At 37.5% G+C, this 21,120-nt stretch overlaps 1 protein-coding gene across 1 annotated transcript; it reads left to right on the plus strand.

The window, feature by feature from the left end:
• Positions 1-637: 637 nt before the first annotated feature.
• On the plus strand, positions 638-19,848 carry LOC127858394 (mucin-5AC-like). Its single transcript, XM_052395514.1, has 13 exons — positions 638-855; positions 5,618-5,719; positions 6,009-6,196; positions 6,530-6,674; positions 7,470-7,568; positions 8,321-8,425; positions 8,563-8,759; positions 9,461-9,602; positions 10,754-10,855; positions 11,447-12,097; positions 12,611-12,649; positions 13,531-13,850; positions 18,841-19,848. Exons 1-13 carry the CDS (start codon positions 780-782, stop codon positions 19,366-19,368), a joined length of 2,694 nt encoding a protein of 897 aa, XP_052251474.1. The 5' UTR covers positions 638-779; the 3' UTR covers positions 19,369-19,848.
• Positions 19,849-21,120: the final 1,272 nt, after the last annotated feature.

A 21,120-nucleotide genomic window follows, 5' to 3' on the forward strand; every position in this document is an offset into this window, starting at 1 on the left:
ATAACAACGATGATGATCATTGGGGTGTTGATAATTGATGTGATGATGATGATGATGATGATGATGATGATGATGATGATGATGATGAGATAACGATGATGATGATGATGATGATGATGATGATGATGAGATAACGATGATGATGATGATGATGATGATTACGATGATGAGTGTGTATCATATTCGGAACGAATGTGGTACATTTTTCATCCGAATATGGTACAAGTTTGTACCATATTCGGTCAGGCATTTTACCCCAAAACTGCAGATACGTATATGGTACAATTAGACAGTTGTACCATATTCGGCCGAATATGGTACAAACTTGTACCATATTCGTTTTTGTACCAAATACGGTCCGACATTGCTCACTAGGGCTCAAGCACTCACGGGACGTACAAGCGGACATTGGCAAAGCCTCTTCTTCGTAAAGAGCAGGACGCAAGAGCGGTGCATTATTATCTACATTCAAATCAGTAAGCAACGCGTAAATGTTATTTCCATAAGTACATATACTAAGAAATTTAGTTGAGACATTTGGATCATTTATAAATGCTGTTAGAATATTTCTGATAATCGCACGTTTCCGAAAACGGAAGTAAAACAACACGATAAACATGTTTGAATCACTTTGTATTTCTGCTCTATCTTTGGGTAAACATATCTGTAGATGAAGTTTTGCGGCTGTTATCCGGATAGATGTTTACTAAGAGCGTATGTTTATCTGGGTGTGTTTAAGGTTTCGCAAAGAAGTGAGAGGACGTTTTTAAGTTTCCGTCATGCAGTCACGTCAGTTGACGATGATACGTTTATTGTTGCTATTGAGCGTTACCGTGCCGTTTGCGGAAGCTAATGGTTAGTGAATTTACGTCTAAAATATTTTTTCTGTGTTGTTGTTTTTCTTAAAAAAAATTATCATCGGTTTACAAGTCATTTTTGGAATTTTTGGTAATGCTTGCAATTCACAAGACTTTTCTTGTTTCAGCATTTTGTTCTCCTTTCACTCAACACATTTAAGAAAGCCTTCTTGCCAGAACAGTGCAACATCAGTTTGGTTTATTTACGCTTATTACTTGAATTTGCTGTGATTTGTTTGTTCTTGATGTATTTACTGTTTGTGAAGAAAACAAGAGCTTTCCAAAGAGCATTCCAAAACAGCCCACTCGACTTAAATAGTCCGCTTGTATAGTTGTATGTACATATTTAGTGAGTAACCTGATAAAATAAATGGGAATACATATGCTGAAAATCTGTTATAGTTATATGGTTAACTATATGCAAAATTAAACATAAAAATTAAGATTCCAACAAGAAAATACTAGAGGATTCAAACAAGATTTTGTTTTACCAGCAAAAATATTTAAATTGAAACAGCTTTGCAAGGTGTAAATACAAGCCACCTACCACAAGCATGTCCACGCATACTCTATCTAAGGAAAAGTAAATTTTTAAACATTTAGGTTAACAGTGACCTTCACTTTTACCTGACTTGCTCAAATGCAATTCCATGATAACAAGGTGTACGTGATGGTACAAACCATAGAAAAGCAAAGTACCGCAGAAAAAATTTAACTTTTTTGGTGGAGACATTTTTGTTTATTTTTAGTAACAGTGATATTGAACCGACTGGCCCAATGCAATCCCCGGCTAGGCCTGCATGTTCCCAATTTTTCAAACAAATACAGCAAAATATATCCATCCAAACTAAGTTATAGCATAAAATCCGTTTTCATATTTGAATTAAGCATGACCTTTGCGCAATTTTATGCTTGATCCGCATGTGACCTGTCAACAACCAAACATTTGTAAAAATATCTCCATTCAAACGAAGGTTATTTAAAAGAAATTCTTTATCTAAATGTAATATAATACACTTGATCCAAATAGCCCAAATTGCACGGTCTCCATTCAAGCTTTCGATTCCAAAGTTTCGTTAAGGTTTTGTCAATGTCAACTACATAATGTAAATATAAACTAAAGTTACTGATTAGCAAACACGAACCTTGACCTCAATTTTATAAGAATAAAAGGGGCATTATTCTACTGAATTTCATTTCAGAGTTCTGGCCCTTAATCAGTAACAATATATAAAGACCACTAAGACATACATATATATTTAATTGAATATCTGTAGTAGATATAAAGATATTCAATTGTTAAATGCAAACGTTAACCAGATTTGATTCAAGTACAAATGGGCAAGCTCCTGTTTAATTGCAGTTCATAGGTTATAAGCATAGATCAGTATCCTTATATGATGATCCCGAGGAATGCGTGAAGTTTCAATTAAATACGTGTAGTAGGAAAAGTGATATGAAGATTATGTGCGTTCTTAACCAGAGCTTTACGGGGACGCAGACAAAAGGGTTAGTAGTATAGCTCGAGCGTTTAGATGAATAATGAAAGTAATAACATCAGCAGGAAGAGTTAACAATAAATGTTTTTCAACGTAAGAACCACGTCCTGAAAAAATAATAGAGTACCAAACAGATTGGTTACATTACGTTCAGAACCATTAGTTACTGTGACGTTCTGCAATTTCCGTAATTCAAATATGCAAATGGCATTAATGAAGTCAGCGACGCTTATTAAACCTCCAGCAGACAACTGTCTTTCAAATGAAATAAACAAATTGTCGAGGAATGAACATCGGGATGGATTTTCCGTGATGATGATTTGATATAATGTGGGTTCCATGAACCCGCATGATAAAGAAACCACTAAGAAGAGGACGTGTCAGAAAGATTGGTTGCATTGTAGCGGACGATTGGCAGGGGTAGTGGAGGGCAAATCACTACACGAAACGTCTACCAGATAGGGCAATGACTTTATTGATAGCATGACAGTTATCCCCTGGATTTATACGTAACACCAATTATTGGCAATAGAAAGATATGGGCAGTCGGCGATGAGTGTATACACATCTTGCGAATATGTGCTCGTCTTTATCACAACCGTTATGTCTAGATAGTTAGTAAGAACAGGTTTAGAACAAAGATTACAAGTGAAGTTAAGGTCGAATGTTTAATCATATATATATGTTATAATGCATTCGTAAAAATGCAAATTATCGCATTATTCGAAATATATAAATATATTTCGAATAATGCGATAATGTGCATTTATATTTCGAATAATGCGATAATTTGCATTTTTACGAATGCATTATAACACAATTATTTAATTGTCTTGTCATATAAAATATTTCAAACAAGTGATAACACGCTGTGGTGCGTTTTAGAAACTACATTGGCTCAGTTATAATATAAAATTGTCTTTGGTTTTAAAACAAGCAGTACTGCGTAGCAACGTTATGTAATTTCAAGAAACGCAGTAAAATTTAATATCGGGCAGAGCTTAAACCAGTGACAGCTATTATTTCAAAATCGAGAGGAACCTACTTATTAATGGGTGTAAATGACTATGGCTATCTCAATCTTGAAGCCCCAGAGGCTTTCTGGGCGACCTTTCTTTTGGTTCTGCCACAGTGTGATCTTTGCGCCAATTCGTCATTTATGTACAGAGAGATTTCGGAATTAAGCGTTTCCCGGGTTTCGCCATCGCAGAGACAGATCGTCGTTTTACACTTTTAACGCGCCTCGTTAACAAGCGAGTGTGATTGAACCCACCAGGCCTGGTGGATATGAATGTAAACAAGAAATAGTGCAAATGGTAGCGATAATGTCAGCGCTGTAGTAGTCCGCCATTGTATTGGCTTTGACAGTTCATACAAATAAATTGAATGAAAATTGTGTCTTTCGAAGAATGCCATTAATGCTTACTTGGGGGATGAGTTATTTTAAAGATAGCACACCCGTTTAGAAGATAAATAAATGAGCTTGGTCACAATAACCAAACTAATTTTTGCTATCAATTGATCACGTATTTTCATTACAACTGTCGCCATTTTAAATTGCATTCATTATTTTCCGCGTACCTGCTCTTTAAAATGGCTTTTGTTTGTATTCACTGCGGGGTGACACACAATCAGACATGGACTTGAGATAATCAAACGCATAAGTATGTACAAAGTGCAATTAAAGTTTTCAATTTTCTCCGGATGTAACACCTGGACAATTATCACACATTGAGTAGCATGTAACCGGCGGTGATTGCAGATAAAGTGATGATGCACATTCCACACATTGTTTTCTCCCCAATGACTCTACATCTTGTAGCGCATCTATGATAATTAAAAGCTTCACCGTTTTCTGTAAGCAATTGTTATATAGTGTGACTTGATAAGATCTCCAAGCGAGTTGCATTGTCATGGCCAGTCATTTTTGTAGTTATCTAATGACCAAAGTAATTGCTCAAGTTTTAATGCAGACGTCAGTGCAAAATTTTCAGATAAGATTTTTAACTCCTTTCCCGCCCCTTTGAAGAACTAGAATATATCGCTGTGAAGCTGTTAGTCGGTCAGTTGGTCGAATGGTTGTTAGTACGGTCCATGGCAATATCTAAAAATGTTAATTCTAAAGCACCTTTTGCGCACAGATTAGGCTGGTTTGAGCATCCGAACATATCTTGTATCAAATCCATGTCGCTATTTTGCACCACTTGATGATTGTCGATTCTTTTGATGTACCAATATGTTTTTTTTTTCAATTTTATTTTTACAGTAAACCATATATTTTTTATACAAAGTGTAGATGTTTTTTTCTAGAAAATGTCACTAATGTTCATCTCATGAGCAAAAATTAATAAAAGAAAATCCTTTAAGATTTTGCCGTTTTCACTTGTAAATGCAGTAAACCAGCATAGATAGGTAACACATGCGAGGAGTTTGGATTCTTTACATGTAAGCTTTGCACGGCAAAACACTACACGACGCGTCTATTTTTACAGGGACATTTAATGTTTAACATGGTAGGTACATGTATCTAATGGCAGGCCCGTGGCCACGGATTTGAAAAGGGGGTGCGAATTTTCCCATCAACGATTGTTTTTGAGCAACGAAGTGGCGAAGGGGGTAGGTGCGGGAGAGGCTGTCCCCCTCCTGCAATCGGGGGTTTGGAGGTCCTTCCCCTAGAAAATTTTGAAAAAGGAACGTAAAATCCTGCATTCTGGTGACTTTTTATCTGTATTTAGAGACTGAAGTTATAGAGCATTTTATATGAAAATTCACTTTCATTGACTATGCTCAGTTACTGATAAAAAAAATGTGGATGCGAAGGCACCAAACGCTACCCCCCCCCCCACCCCACCCTCTGGCTAAGGGTATGAATGGTATCACACGTTGATACCGTTTACTGACAATACGAATATAGGGATACTTTCGCAACTTTCTAGTATCCACACGTAAATGTGCTTGCTTTTATAATGTATGTTAGGGCTATATTGTAAGAATGGTTTTCAAACGAATGCTACAGCATACACATAACTCAAATTGTGCGACATTTCACATGTTTTACAAATGGATAACCGGGTAGCCTAATGTTGTATATCGCCAATGTCGAACTATTTCGTCCTTCAGCATGTCCCGAATATTGCGGTAATTTTCTTGTCAATTTAGCTCATACATTTGCTTACCAACGAACTATTATCAGGCTGTTCCAATCAAGGGTCGTCTGCTATTTTCAGGCTGTACAACTCAAGTGTCGTCTGCTATTTTCAGGTTGTACAACTCAAGTGTCGTCTGCTGGAGTCCTTAACCTTCAGAATGACATCGACGCCACCTCACAGTCGCCGACACAGCCTGCGTCTCAAGTGTTTGCAGGTAAACCAAACGTTTTTCACCTTAAACAGTGCACCCACCTAATGTCATTTTAATTTCTAGTACAAATAACAAGCTTGATATTCAACTTGTATTAAAATTAACGTTATTTACTTTATCTACCAATTTATTTTGCACTGCGCATCATAGATACTTGTGCATTAATCCGGGAAGATCTATATATGGGAAATTACTTTATAAGTAACTAAATATGTATTTCATTCACCACATTAGGCGGGCCTATGTACGAGAGAATATTCAAATACTATATCCCTTTATTTTGTTTCAAAAGGGGGATGGTGTGCCAATACCGGAGCGAATAAAGCGCAACTCAATGTTCACTTCCGGAACGGATATGGAATCAAGGGCATTATCATATATCCTTTGAACCCGATCAGTTACTCCAAACGCGTGCACGTGCAGTACATCCCGAATGGCGGGAATCAGATTCAGGAATTTCCGGTTCCAGGCGGTCAGCTTGTAAGTCTTGTCTCATCGTGTGCACAGGTGTCGCTGCTTAATTGTCTGCTTTTGCGCGTTGTAAAATGGAAAATCCGTGGTACAGTTTAAATTTGCGCCAACATGTGATGAGACGCTTCCACTAGACGTAAGCAAAAATCACCATACTGGATGTTGGTTTGACGTAACTATGTGCATACACCCTGTCAACTATACCGTGTATTATATAAAGTTTTTCATGATACCTCACTTCGTTTTTCCATTGTTAAAAACGACACACTCATCAATTGTGTAATACTCTGACGCGGAAGAGTAATAAACCACGACGTATAATGTTAATGTTTGTGTTTACAGACTATGGAACTCAATGCCAGTCTATCGTACAGTCAGATGGGTTTCAGTCAAGGCATCGCAGTCACGCAGCTGAGGTTTGAAGTCTTGTCACATCAGGGACCCCAAGCCTGTATGAAGCTTGAACTGATCGGATGTCCACTCGATGGTAAACGGTCGCTTCTAATTTCCGTATCATAATTTATTTACCACAATAAATGCACTTTAGTGTGGAATTATTTTGTTAAAGTGAATTGCAATTAAAATCAAATTAAAAGTTGATTTCTGTGTACATAAAGAAAACTGCTTGCATTAAAAAAATACTATTAGTGCAAATTGTTTTGTAAGTTTATTTATACAAATTGATAACAAACTGGAGCAAAAAGTTTATATCATAAGGAACATTTTAATCTGTACAAAATCCACTATTTTCGCCAATACGAACTATATGTGGTATATTCTATGATAAATTTCTTTTCTTATTATAATACTTGGTTAATCAAATCGTTGAAAGATGGACCATAAAAGTTATAGAAGCATATTAACGCATAAAGAGCTAAATATACACTTTGACCAAGGGATGCGTCATTAAGTGGACCAGTAAAGTACAGGACTTAGAAAGGATCTCTGGTGAATGCAATGCTAAAAAACAAGGGTTAGATTTTGAACTGTGTTTACTTCTTTAATTTAAAAAAAGGAGTCCGTCACCTTCATTGGGACTTGACGAAAAAGATAAATTGTTCATTTTTCATGATTAAAATCAAAGCGGTATAAATCAAATATCTTGATTAAATCTACAAATCAAAATCACACACACACGATGTTTTTCTGATTTCTAAAGCAGATGCATACGTCAGTTCGGTAAGAGCGAATCGTATTGTGGGAATTGTGTTTAAGCGATATATGTTTCAACTTCGACGAAAGTTATTTGTTGATATTCATGCAAAGATATACACATTTTTAGAGCTGTGCCCGGGAGGTTGCCAGAACAACGGTATCTGTCAGTATGAGGGTCACTGCGCATGCCAAACAGGATGGGAGGGGATGAACTGCGAATTGAAACGTATGTTAGAATTTACATATTACGAATGTTACACACACACACACAAAAAGTTCCAAGCCTGCCGTGAGGATTATTTTGCCACTAAAGTAACAAGTGAACGAACAAAGATCGATCCGCCGTTCGATTTGCCTAGTGTTGTTTGTCGAAATGAATCTATTTAGTTATACAGCCGTGTGCTATTTCCAGTGCCTGGGTAAATATAAAATCATTATCGTTCACGGTTTTATTGTGAACCTTGGTAATGAACCACCAAAATATATGTTCGTACATGCATATTTTTAAATTATTACTGGAACTCATTTTCTTAGTTGGTTTAAGCAGTAGTTTTTTATGATAATGACAATTTGAGCATGACATGTGAAATACATTCATACAATAATGGATAAGAAAACAAGTTACTGAAAACTTATATAAATTATTCTCCATAGATGTCCTTAGAGCGTTTAAGAAGTAAGCACATGTAACCAGTTAAGGCAATAGATAAAACGTTTTAAAATTGAAGTGTGAGCGAAGTGAAGATTGTTTAGATATATGAAAAATAGAGCATGAATAGAGTAAAGACTGAGTGGGAAGACGAGGAACAATAACGGAAGGACACTTGACATTAAAATGTTGGTCTGTTACCGGTTTATTTATATGAGAAGCGTTTTGACAACACGATATATTGTTTAACCCTAATAATTATGTTCTTTATTATATTGTTCTTTACATGGTGTTGATTCTCTAACTCACGTTCTATTTCTTGACCTCAGAGTGCTCCCCACAGAAGCTGGGTCTGGCGGACGGAAGGATCCCGGCCTCAAACATCCTGGTCTCCTCGCAAGATCCAAACCATCCAAAAGAGAAGCTGGGCACAGGTGAGTCTGGCCGAATATCAGTTAGTTCTTTGGTGGCCGCTGGATTCATTTGAGTGGCAGACGAATATTTATAAAACAGTTTTCTCTTTGTTTGCCTAATAAATTAATTAGTACAATGTATGTTCGTTCCCTTGAAGACGGCTGGTGTCCGACCCAGACAGACCAGTCACCCTGGGTGCAAATCACGCTAGACAAGCCGACGGCCGTCAGTGTGTTTGAATTCGGCTTTCTAACACGCCTTCAGAGTGATCCAGAAAGAATGTTCATGCGAGAGTTCAATCTTCAGTACATCGCACCAGTTGACTCTACGAGAAGTCTGCGGACTTTTGCCGACGTAATCATTATTATTTTTATATTTGTATTCGTGCAAAACAATTTTCTATCACTACTTGTTTTGTGTCCATTCTATATCCGCTCGAAAATTGCAGATTATGTTTCTATCTAAGTTCGTGTTGCCTTATAGACGATCTATAGTTTTCAGTTTTCTTTTCCGCTTTAAAAGTTTCACTCCAATTCATGAACATACTAGTATTTGAAACTATATTTTCTAGACAAAATTCGATAAACAACCTGGATAGTGTATTCGATACAAATGACATTTCCGGAAGTTGGTCATTTTAGCCGGGCCCTCTCTTTGAAGTCCAACCAATTTCGTCCGATCCTCACAACACGCCATTATAATGTTTATGCGCATTGTATCTTGACACATTTTTTTCAATTCACAAAACCGCTGCAAGAATTATTGAGTGATAGCCCTTGATCAATGACTTAGTATATTCTGGAGTGATTTTAACAAAGAGTTGGTATAACATAACATAATCTTTAACATATATTGGCTTCATATTATTTTATTCATTTAAACATTAATTCTTTAGAAAAAAGGGGGTTGTCACATCATGAAATTTTGAATTGCAAACACAGAATTCTAGCATTATGCCTGATTAGTGTGTTCGTCTATTCTATTTTATTGTATGTACTTTACTGAATATACAGCTGTTTGTTTGTTTCGTGGTCCATAGCATGTATCTTTTTCAGAACATTCCGGCTCTAAATAGGACGCACTATTCCACAGTGAGCACCAATCCCGTGATAGTAACCGACACAATCAGGATAGTCTCAGTGAGTCAGGAAATCAGAGCTTGCTTCAAACTGGAACTTCAAGGCTGTGATCCGACAGGTACATGCATACAACTGTACATGTATCGCACGCAATAAATTCTCTGCACTCATTTATTAACTCGTTTTGCCATTTAGGGCGGTAATTGATCAACTCTTTAGGTCACACTTCACTGATTGATCCACCCTTTAGGTCACACTGAACTAATTGGTCAACCATTAAGTCACATTGCACTTATTGGTCAGCCATTTAGGTCATTGGTCAACCATTAAGGTCACATTCAAGTAAGCCCTTTAGGTAACAATGTACTAATAATTCAAATAGTTTGGTAACACTGCACTTATTTGTCAAGCCTTTAGGTCACATTACACCAGTTGATAAACCATTTAGGTCACATTGCACTAACTGGTCAACCGTTTAGTTCATTCCGAGTAAATAATTTCACCGCTTTTACTTGTGAAATAAGACACTGACTGAAAGTGCTGGTACTTATCTTTCAGTCGTGTTATATATTTACTGTTTGATTATCAATCGAATACGCTGCGAAATGATGACTCAAATGGAAGTCATAATCTTAAACTACATCAATGAAGGAGGCATCCTTTTTGTAAATACATTACAGTAAACCCATTTGGTTCGATGTAAGCGTTCGCCTTGCAACACGTGGATGCTTATTTTCTATTTCTCTCCATAACTTGAAAAAACGTGTCATTGTTTGACAAAATGGCAACATGTCATGGATCCAAGCACAAGTGTACCCGGTACACCATGGTACATGATATTTAAACAAACTAAATAACGTCTCTGACTAAGAAAACTGTAAAATATTGATTTGTTTATTACCAATCACTGAGGTATTATTCAAAATCAGTAAATTACTCATCGATAATTTGGAAAATATGTGTATTACTATTATTATATGTGTATAACGTTACGCATAAAATTCTAAATCTTGAAAATCTGTGAATAAGTCCATTTAAAAACTTAAGACACGTATACGTTTTAAAAGTTATATCGTTCTTTTCAACATGTGATTTAGAAAAATGACCACTACGATGTCCGTGTTGATTCGTAGACCAATGTTATCTTGCATCTTACGTTGCAACTTTGTAATAAATAAAAACAATCAAGCCGATGTGCCAAACACACATTAAATGTTTGATAGCCATACATATGGCATGAAAATAATATCGCCCTGTTTCCGTTACAAGCGATGTGCACGGCCAACTGGTGCAAGAACAACGGCACGTGCATCGGCCAGAACGTCTGCAAATGTCCGACAGGATACTTCGGGACACAGTGCGGTCAGACACGTGAGTTTGCACAATGCCTCATCCGCGGCGTTATACGTGTTTTCACGAGCGGTTCATTATGAATCCCAGATTTCATACGGTGCATATTTTGTAGTTAGTCAAATTTATTATCATGCCTGTATTATATAAACAGTCAGAGACCGTCTTACTGGCTTTTATCAGTGGTTAAGAACATTGCAAGCCCAATTTGTCTACTCTTTATTATGTTTTTTGGTCATGTAAATGAGTGTGTTAATTTTCTTTCATACGTTTACAGCATTTTTGAGAAACACTAGTAGTCTACGTTATACATAGTAAAAAAAATGAGCCGCGTTCTGAGAAAACTGGGCTTAATGCATGTGCGTAAAGTGTCATCCCAGTTAGCTTGTGTATTCCACACAGGCTTAGCAGGGACGACACTTTCCGCTTTTATGGTATTTTTAGTTTCAAGGAAGTCCCTCCTTACCGAAAATCAAGTTTAGGCGGAAAGTGTCGTTCCTGATAAGCCTGTGCGGACTGCACAGGCTAATCTGGGATGACACTTAAGGCAAAAGCATTAAGCCCTGTTTTCTCTGAACATGACTCATATCATTACCCTTACTCACACCACAGCAAACCAGATTGTGGCTACTAAGCTGTCGTTCGTCAACATCACCAACAACACTGTCATCACGGCCGTTCCCTCAATCAGCTTCGCCGTGCAAGGAAATGTCAACTTAACTGCGGTTCCCGGAAAACCGGAACCAGTTCTGACCATCCAGGGAACCAACGTTTGCATTAAGATGAACGTCTCCGCCACCTCGGCGTCGTGTATCACCGACATCGACCTCTGCCTTTCCGGTTTCACGTTCGCCATGGACGTAAGCTTTAAGTCACTTCTGGACAACACGTACATAGTGTCAAGCGGCGGGAACCTGCCTGGTCATAAGGGCGTGGCACTGTATTACTCTCAGAACCACCTCTACTATATCGTCAGTTCGTCTACGTTCACCTGGACGCTAGTTGTGACCTACACACCTGCTCTAAATGTCTGGCAACACTTCGAGATCACCTGGAACCCGCGCTTGGGTGTGGAACTTCTGGTGAACGAACATTCCTTGGGGACCAATGGTAGACCCAACCCTAGCGGAGGCTCCACCTCTCTGCCTCTAGCTATCGCCTGCAGTCACGGGCAGTTCGCAGTCAATGTCAACATGATGGTCACGGGCATCATTTCCTGGAACTTTGATAGGACGATGCTGGTCAACGCCGGTATTAAACCAGGTTAGTATCAATTTAATCGTAATTGTTTTCTGTTTCAGACCCTCTCTCTTTTCCGTGCAGTAACATAAATAAGTCAATTTTATTAATTCATTCAAAGTGGTGAAATTAATAAATATGAGATAAATGCAAATGGCAGTCACTATGTTGAGATACTTAAATATATATATTTCGTTTGCCGTTGTTATAATGCTTAAATCATCACTGCGATCTCTCATGTCCTCTTGTGAGTGATTAATTATAAGCATTGAGGAGTTGTCTCCCATGTGCGATATGAATAGTCTCCCTTGTGAGTTATTATGTAATACCTTATCACGCCAAAAAGACACAAAGGCCATATAAATATAAATATATTTTTGTCAGATTGTATTTTAATCTTAAACAACAGGGGGTGTCACATATGTGAGGTGATCTTAGCTTAAAAGTACCTTTTCGTTATTTTTACAGGCTTTGTAATAATATTTTAAAGATAAATAAAATTTCTGTTTAATAGGCGATCTGTTCTTCTAATTTAAGCACCGGATACGACAACTGCAGCATCGACATCACGTGCACGTAAGTAGACAGCATCGGCGCATATGCAGGTCATCTATATTATGTCTACATAGACTATATCTAAGGCTTAAAGTGTTTTTTTTTATTAAGCTCGATTACATAGAAATATTTGGTTGATTAAGACACTATGGCCGGTTACTAGCGTAGAACCTTAAAACGCGTACAGGCTTGGGATCGAAAGCGGGGACCTCATATCGCTAGGCGGACACGATTTCCACTACGCATCCGAACTCTGAAAAGGCTCTTAATATGAGATGCCATGTATTCAGTGGTGGTTAATAGTATTAAGTTTGTAAACGAAATATAAACCCATTTATGCCTAACGTCTAGAAAAAGGCATTGGCAAACAGCGTAGACCCAGATGAGACGCCGCATGATGCGGCGTCTTATCTGGGTCTGCGCTGTTTCCTTAAATAAATTTCTGTAAGAAATATTTTAAATATAGAAATAAATATACTAGACATCCCTAAGTTTGGAAATAAATTGATCCAATTTGCTCATATCAGTAAGAAAAAGATTAAAGAATGAATGGTGGACTTAATATTTAAAACGGTAAACATTTGACTTTTCTTATTACGTTCTTTTTAACATTCCAAATGTAAGAGAATTTTTTATTCTGACAATTCAAACGTGATGACGGTCTGTTTTGATGGCCTCTAAATAGAATAACGCAAATAGTTATTATTAACCGTTTTGCATTAAATAGTTTTAGGGTTATGGAAAATTGACTTTGATATGTGAAACTGTCTCCACTCCATTTTTAAACACTTTATGGTTAGATTTATGGCAATAGATGAAATAATCAAATTCGATAAAAACAACAGTCGCTTTTACGCCAAACTATTACGTGTACTATTTGTAATTGTGTTTATACCTTGTAGCGCCTCAAACATCCACGACGACATCAACAACAACAACAACAACAGCAGCAGCAACAACAACATCTATGACACCAAATATACACTCAACAACAGCACTTCCATCGTCAACATCAACACTACAGTTAACAACAACAACAACAAAATCACCACCACAACCAACAACAACAACCCAAACGCCGGCGAAAATACCGAGCTACGGCTGGAACCTCTTAAACATCAACCACGCCGCTGTCGTGATCGGCGTCGACTACAACCTCACTGTACACGGCACGCGGCCCATTCATAACGTTGGCGTCCACCTGAGCAATTCCGGGTCTTACATTATGCAGGCTGTCAAGTGACCTTTGTTCAAAAAGTAGGAAAAAATAGGAACTACTTTTGCAAAAAAAGTAGGAAAAAAGTAGGAAAAAGTAGGAACTTTTTCCTAAAAAGTAGGAATACATAAGTCTTACCAGAGCCATGATAACACAGTATTTCTGTACTCACTATACATGACATTGTGCACTGCATCTGGTTGAGGCCCAACACCCATATCAAACTGTCACTGGCAACCTAAAATTTTTTTTATTGATTAAAGACACAGATACAAACAAAATTTAGTATTATATTATGACAATTTACTCAAGTAATCCAATTAAAAAACAATAATGACAAGATTGAGGTTCCAACAGAAAATGACAATTCTCTAAAAGTAGATATAGGATAAGTTGCCATGCTTTTGTACACTGCAGACTTCTCAGACTTGTAATCTTTATCCAATTAAAAAACAATCATGCAAGATTCAGATTCCAACAGAAAATGACAATTCTCTAAAAGTAGATATAGGATAATAAGTTGCCATGCTTTTGTACACTGCAGACTTCTAAGGCATACTTGTAAGCATACATGTAACTACGTAGTTTGCAAGAAATAAAGCATTTTGCCTATGTATTATAAAACAAGTTATCATGCCTAAACAGATCTATAAGCAATACATGGTTAATTATTACAGACTAAATACCAACACCATAAATCTGTCACTAAAAGCCATCCACCAAAGTTGTTAGTATTTCACTCATTCTGGTCACTTTTGCCCACTAATGACTTTTGCTTGCTCTGATAACTATCTATCAGCTTCCTTCTCTTTCTATCAATTTCTGATCTTTGCTCTCTGCATTTTTCCATTGATACTTTGACCTTGTCTAAGTCTGCCTTCGCAACTTCAAGCAATCCTTGTGCAACATTCATCACAGAAAAATCTTTGTTTTTTATTGCTGTGGCCAACCTCTTATTTGCTTCCTCAAACACGTCAGTAGCTTTTGCAAACCTGTCATTCAGCTGGGCCTCATCTTGTTTCACTTCTTCCTCCTTTTCATTTATTTTCCTTTTCCTTTCTTCATTTTCCTTTAAAAGCTTCTCATCACTTTCCCTCTTTTTCTTCAGGTCCATTTTCCTTTTTAATGTTAGTTCTGTCTCCATCCTCTCTTCTTCCATTCGAGCCGAGTATTTACTATAGGCCTGTTTCACATACAACTGCATATCCTTTGTAATAGGCACATCAAGTTCTTTTCCACCATACATAGAAACAGCATCCCTAGTCAGTCGAAGGCCATTCAATGACTCCTCTGATAATTTCGTTCTTTCTTCTGTCAGCAACTTATTGTTAATTGATAAGCTACGCTCAACATCAGCATTTCCATGGCAAAGGCATAAGCATGATGCAACCAGTTTCTTCACGTTTGGGTATTTGAGCTTCCCATTCATATTTTTCTGACTGAATATGTAGTTCCAGTACTGATCTATTCTTCGAAGTTCACCTTCCTCGTTATATATCTTTTCTTCTGGAACATTCTCTGACATCATTATTTTCCATTCATCATGCACCAATGGTACTTCATTATCTGATAGACAGGGTATCAGTGTGGAAAGCTTCTTCATATATTTGAAAGCCAACTCCTGTTCACGGACCTCAGGATGCAGGCACTGAGCATTCTTCACTACTGGCATTTTGATCGGTAGCTTTTGGGCAAGGTATGCTGCTACTTCCTGATAGAAACTCCTTACATCCATCAACACTTCCTTCTGTCTACCAGAGTCCAGCGTCTTGAGAGTTTTTAGAGCTTCAGCACCAATTTCAATGTCATGCAAATCTAGGCAATTCTTCAAATCTCTGACATCAATGGAGCAGATTTGTGATCCTTTTGCACTTGCAACTAGGTCATGCTTTATGAACCTATTCAGAAATGTCTGCAAAATGTCTCTGCTTTCAGAGTAAAGCAAATGAATAAGTGGTTCCTGCTTCTGGAACATGGTAAGGAAACGATTAAAGAGTGGTCCTACACTTATAAGAAACTGAACTTCCAAAAGAGTACCTTTGGACTTTATTTTCTGACCAATGCGCTGGTACCTTGCGTTTTTCTGTAACATTTTATCAGTCCTGGAATCTTTACTTATTCTTGGTAAATCCTTTAAAAAGAATTTCCTGATCGCATCCCACTGGTTCTCCACTTTAATAAGAGCTGGCAGCAGTGTCAGCCACCTGCACTGCACATGACGAATAAAGAGATCATCGTCCATTGCAAGGTCCTCAAGAGTCAGACTGTAATCCTCCCGTTGACAGGTGTGGGATTTGAACCACTGAAAGAGGTCACAAGCAAGTTCTTCTGCATTTTCTCCAAAAGCATCTAACCCTTTCCGAAAAGCGTTATGCACCACATGCACAGAGCAAGGCATGAATTCAACTATTTCCTTTAATCCCTCCGATTTCTTGTAGTCATTGATGTAGTTCCAGACAGTCTTATTAACATTAGGTCCATCACTTCCTAATGATATCAGGTTACCAACAGGGATTTCTGGCTCTTCTACAAGAGCATCAATTAGTGCTTGCCCAACATCTTTACCTTTCGCATGACCAAACATGATACTCTTCAAAAACATTGTGCAAACCTCTCCTGTCTTCTCATTCCAAAACCTAATTAAAACATCGCACTGCTTTTTTCCCTGAGCATTTCCTGTTTCATCATACTGTAAGCTGTACATACAAGATGTTGCCTTTATTGAAGTGGAGATTTCCTTCCTGAAATATGGTTTCAGTCCGTCTGATAGCATATACGAGATCTTGGACCTACTCATGGAAAAATCTTTTGACACAGGTCCAGGAAACATTGCTTGAAATAGAGCAGGAGTGCCATCACATGTTCTGTATGGGTACCCACTTGAAGCTACCTTAAGCGCCCAAAGGATTTCAGCCTTTTGTACCTGTTCCTTGTGTGATGGATGTACTTGCATACAGATAGATTTATCCCCACCACCCTGAGAGGTGCTTGGCTTTGGAGCACTTCCAAAAAAACGCTTTTGTGAATTATCATTCATGTGTTTCATGTTTTCCTTGTGTTTTTGTCTATCTGCATGACTTATCAGTTGATTAGCACCAGAATTACTACACGAGATTGACTTCATGCAGACATTACAATATCCTGCAAACTCATTGCCGGTATCTCTCTTGCACCACGATCCAAGTGTTTTTCCACTATTGTCCAACTTCTCCATCCATGAAGGGTTAAACTTTGTTTTCCCACTAGGCATTTTAGCTCTTATAGTTTATCTATGATAATTAAGCTTTAAGCAAAGCTACCCTGTTAAAGAAGTTAAATTAGATGCGGTTCATGTTGGTGTATCATCAAATAAGTGATTAGAGATCTTCTGTGTATGGATATAAAAATGGTAATGTATTGTGCATGTTATATCCTTAAGCAGAAGACCAAATTTATTTAGTGATACACCAACTTGTTGTACAAGATTAGTACTAGTATATAAACCAGTGTCAATGCTCTGCTACAGCTACATTTTGAAACCTTTAAACATTAGGGTGCAGTTATAATTACTTTAAGTTACATTCAAAATGACTGGTCATTGCAGAGCAGATTATGCAACTGGAGATAGGACCTTATCACCTGACATCTTTTATGACATCATTGATTGGTCAATAAAACAGTTGCACTACATTGTTTATTCCAGTTTCAAATAATGGTTTTTACATCATTGATGATGTCCCAGGAGTGTAATAATGCTGTTTAATATTTTTAATAGCACGCTATAACACCTTGAAGTTACCTCACTAGCTATGGCATCATCAGAAAATATATCAGGGCATTTAGGCTCTGTGCATTTATCTTTAATTTATCGACATGATGTACCTATGCTATCAATAGAACATCAATTCGTTGACATGTAATGCGGAATTTATTACATTAATTATTTGTAAATGATAAAAAACTTGGCAAAGCACCATTTTTATCTTTTCCAAATAACTTGTGTAACAAGAAACGAATGGAGACGGGTGATGCTCCCCGAAAGCGTTTTGTCCTAAAATTGCACCATATTAAAAATTAAAAGGATTCATCTTTGGGGCATAACTTTGTAATGAATCATCAGACCAGGACCAGTTAATAGTATGTGAATCTCATATTGGCAGTGAAGCTTCCCATAAAGCTTCATTGAATTCCAGTTTTTAGTCGCTGAGAAATAATGCAGACAATAATTACCCTATATGTACAGTAAATGGAAAGTATCAAAGGGACATAACTCTGTGAAAAATCATCCGACAAGAACAAGCTGATAACATGCACATCTCTTTTGGTAGTGAAGCTTCCCACTAAGTTTCATTGAATTCCAGCCATTAGTTGCTGAGAAATAGCCCGGACAAAAATTGGTACAGACAAACAAACAGACGAAGCGGCGACTATATGCTCCCCCCCCCCAATTTTTTGGATGGGAGCATAATAAATTTCAAATTACATAACCACTCATACAATACATGCATCTCTATATCTCTACATTCCAAACAGCAATATCATGTAATCATGCAAAAGGTTTGGTTAAATTGTTGTCAATAGAAACAAAAAAAACTGGAATAAACAATGGGTTCCCTCAGCTCTTGCATCATTGGGAACTGTGTGAGTTAGTGAAGTCTGCAGTGTACAAATGCTAAGGAAGTAAACAAGGCACTACTATTGTCACTTTAAAATAACCTTTTGTCAATAATTTCAAAAGTTACATAAGCAATATCTATGCTTACCTGAAGAGGTGCTAGCAGACAGTCAGCATGGGTTGTCAGGTCTCATCTAGATGAATGCACATTAACAGGTACAGTCATGCTATAGATTCATTCATCCTGCAAGTATACTAAATAAACTCTTTAAAAAAAATTGAAACTGAAAAAGTAGGAATAGTAGGAAGATTTGGTGAAAAAGTAGGAAAAAGTAGGATCCTGATGAAAAAGTAGGAAAAAGTAGGAAAAAGTAGGAAAAAGTATGACCGCTTGACAGCCTGATTATGATAACCGCACCTCCGGACAGTTGTCTACTCAACCCAGCGGCCTGCACCACCCTCGGACTGACTCTCCAGATCACCATGCAGTTCCACAAAATCGAGGAGAACACGTACATCCTTACAAGCGGCGGACAGACGCCCGACGGCGTCGGCATCGCGATCTTGTACCGCTATGGAAAGTTCCAGTTTGTGTTGACCACATTCAACATGTCCTGGTTCGCGAGCGTCGGGCGGGAAGCGCTTCCGGCCGACTGGTTATGCAATTTCTTGCTGTCACGGAGTCTCGATACGGGCATTGAAATCTTCGTGAACAACGTGCTGTTTGGTTATAGCAGAACGCCCGCGCCGCACCGGCCAACGTCTCCAGCCTACGCGCACACCATTTTCATCGGGAAACAGCCGTCAACGTCAACAGGCGTCAGCGTTGACTTCACGCTTAAGGAATTCACATTTTGGAATGCTCGGATCGAAGTGTTGGTCGACAAAGGAATCTTCAGACCGCCCGTTAGGCCTGTGTTGGTAGGATGACGGGCGTACCACAATCATATAATCAGCTAAAGAATGACAATTTTATTTTTCTTCAATATGTTGTCAAGCTCAACCAAGAAAAAAAAAGAAGTTGAACTCTGTATAGAAAAAATGATGTTTTTCAATCCCTATTCAACCTGTGCTGTATGTACGGATTAAAATAACTGATGAAAAATACAGTGCTGGAGTTCATAATAATTTGATACTTTAATAAATCACTTGCTTTTCGTATTTCTATCAAGACATTGTTACAAATTATGGTTAGCTTTAACAGTAAACTAAAAATATGTGGTGGTGGCGGATAATTATGGGATATGAAGAGAATAACAGGTTACAGTCAGATCTTTTGTTAATCATGTGATGCTTAGAATAAAACAATTAAATTTGTTAAATTGATATCCCCCGACAAATAATCTTTGTTTATGGATTGGTGCAAATCCCTTGATATATAATATAATTCTAAATAAATATTTAAATGTAGGGTCATTGTTTTTATGCATAACCATCCTCCTCATTGATATCTATACAAACATGCAGTTTCATATTGAAATAGTGTAGCGTATCTTAGATATTGCATTAAAACGTTACACAATTCAAAAACAACAAAGGGCAATAGCTATAATTTAAGGATGTGTAGGGCTATGGGTCTTGTGCACGGCACTGCTTTTAATTGATTTATACACACCCACGAATTTTCATAGTGAAGTCTTGTATTGCATATGAGATATAGCCCTGAAAAATTACATCATACAAAAAAGACAATAACTCTTATTTAAGAAAGTGTAGGGTTATTACTCATGTGCTTGGTACTTCTCATTGATATCTATAGACCCATGAAGTTTCATGTTGACATATTATATAGTTCCTGAGATATAACCATGACATGTTTTGTGACAGACGGATGAACACAGTGACGGAATGACTGAGTGACATACGGACGTACAATGCCAATTCAATATCCCTCCGCCATTGACATGGAAAATATGGGCGAAGTTTGCCTAGGCGTTATTATCCCTCGCCATAGGCGGAGGGATATTGTTTTGGCGTTGTCCGTCCGTCCGTCTTTCCGTCCGTCCGTCACTTTCATGTCCGGAGCCATATCTTGGAAGTGCTTTGGTGGATTTCATTGAAACTCGGTATGAGTATATATGGATAAGAGGATGATGCACGCCAAACGGCATTGTACACCATCTGTAAATAACGGAGTTATGGCCCTTTGTGTCTTGAAAAAATGGCTTTTTTGTGTCCGGAGCCATATCTTGGAAGTGCTTTGGCGGATTTCATTGTACACCATATGTTAATAACGGAGTTATGGCCCTTTGTATCTTGAAATAAAAAAGCTTTTTAAGGTTCATGGGGGGGGGGGGATAAAATTCATTAAAACTTCGCTTTGGTTTTTCTTCATTCTATGTGGTACAATATGGTCAAACTATATATCATTTTAAAGCTTAAGACGGATAGAATAACATAAACACATTTTTGACATTCAATATTTGTGTGCTTTATTCATATTTTGGTTTAAAACCAATACATTTTTACACTAATTTACAAAATCTCAATCTAAAGTTAGGAAGAATATGAACTACCTTAAGTTGAATAAATACAAAGTTATATACATATACAAGGTCAAGTTAGCAACATTTCACAGAAAATTATTGTCATATCACAACAAATGAGTTTTTATTCAACTGCCTTTTTTGGATAAATTTCCTAAACAAAGTTCTAAAAATAAATAAAACGTAACTACTTTTT

The sequence above is a fragment of the Dreissena polymorpha genome, chromosome 14 (assembly GCF_020536995.1).
Source record: "Dreissena polymorpha isolate Duluth1 chromosome 14, UMN_Dpol_1.0, whole genome shotgun sequence".
Taxonomy (NCBI): domain Eukaryota; kingdom Metazoa; phylum Mollusca; class Bivalvia; order Myida; family Dreissenidae; genus Dreissena; species Dreissena polymorpha.

Excerpts from the sequence above, each read along its gene's own strand:
- LOC127858394 (XM_052395514.1), top strand. The coding sequence starts at position 780 with ATGCAGTCACGTCAGTTGACGATGATACGTTTATTGTTGCTATTGAGC. Across the intron at positions 8,426-8,562 it reads AAAAGAGAAGCTGGGCACAG|ACGGCTGGTGTCCGACCCAG; the intron begins GTGAGTCTGGCC and ends GTTCCCTTGAAG. Across the intron at positions 13,851-18,840 it reads TGAGCAATTCCGGGTCTTAC|ATTATGATAACCGCACCTCC; the intron begins ATTATGCAGGCT and ends CTTGACAGCCTG.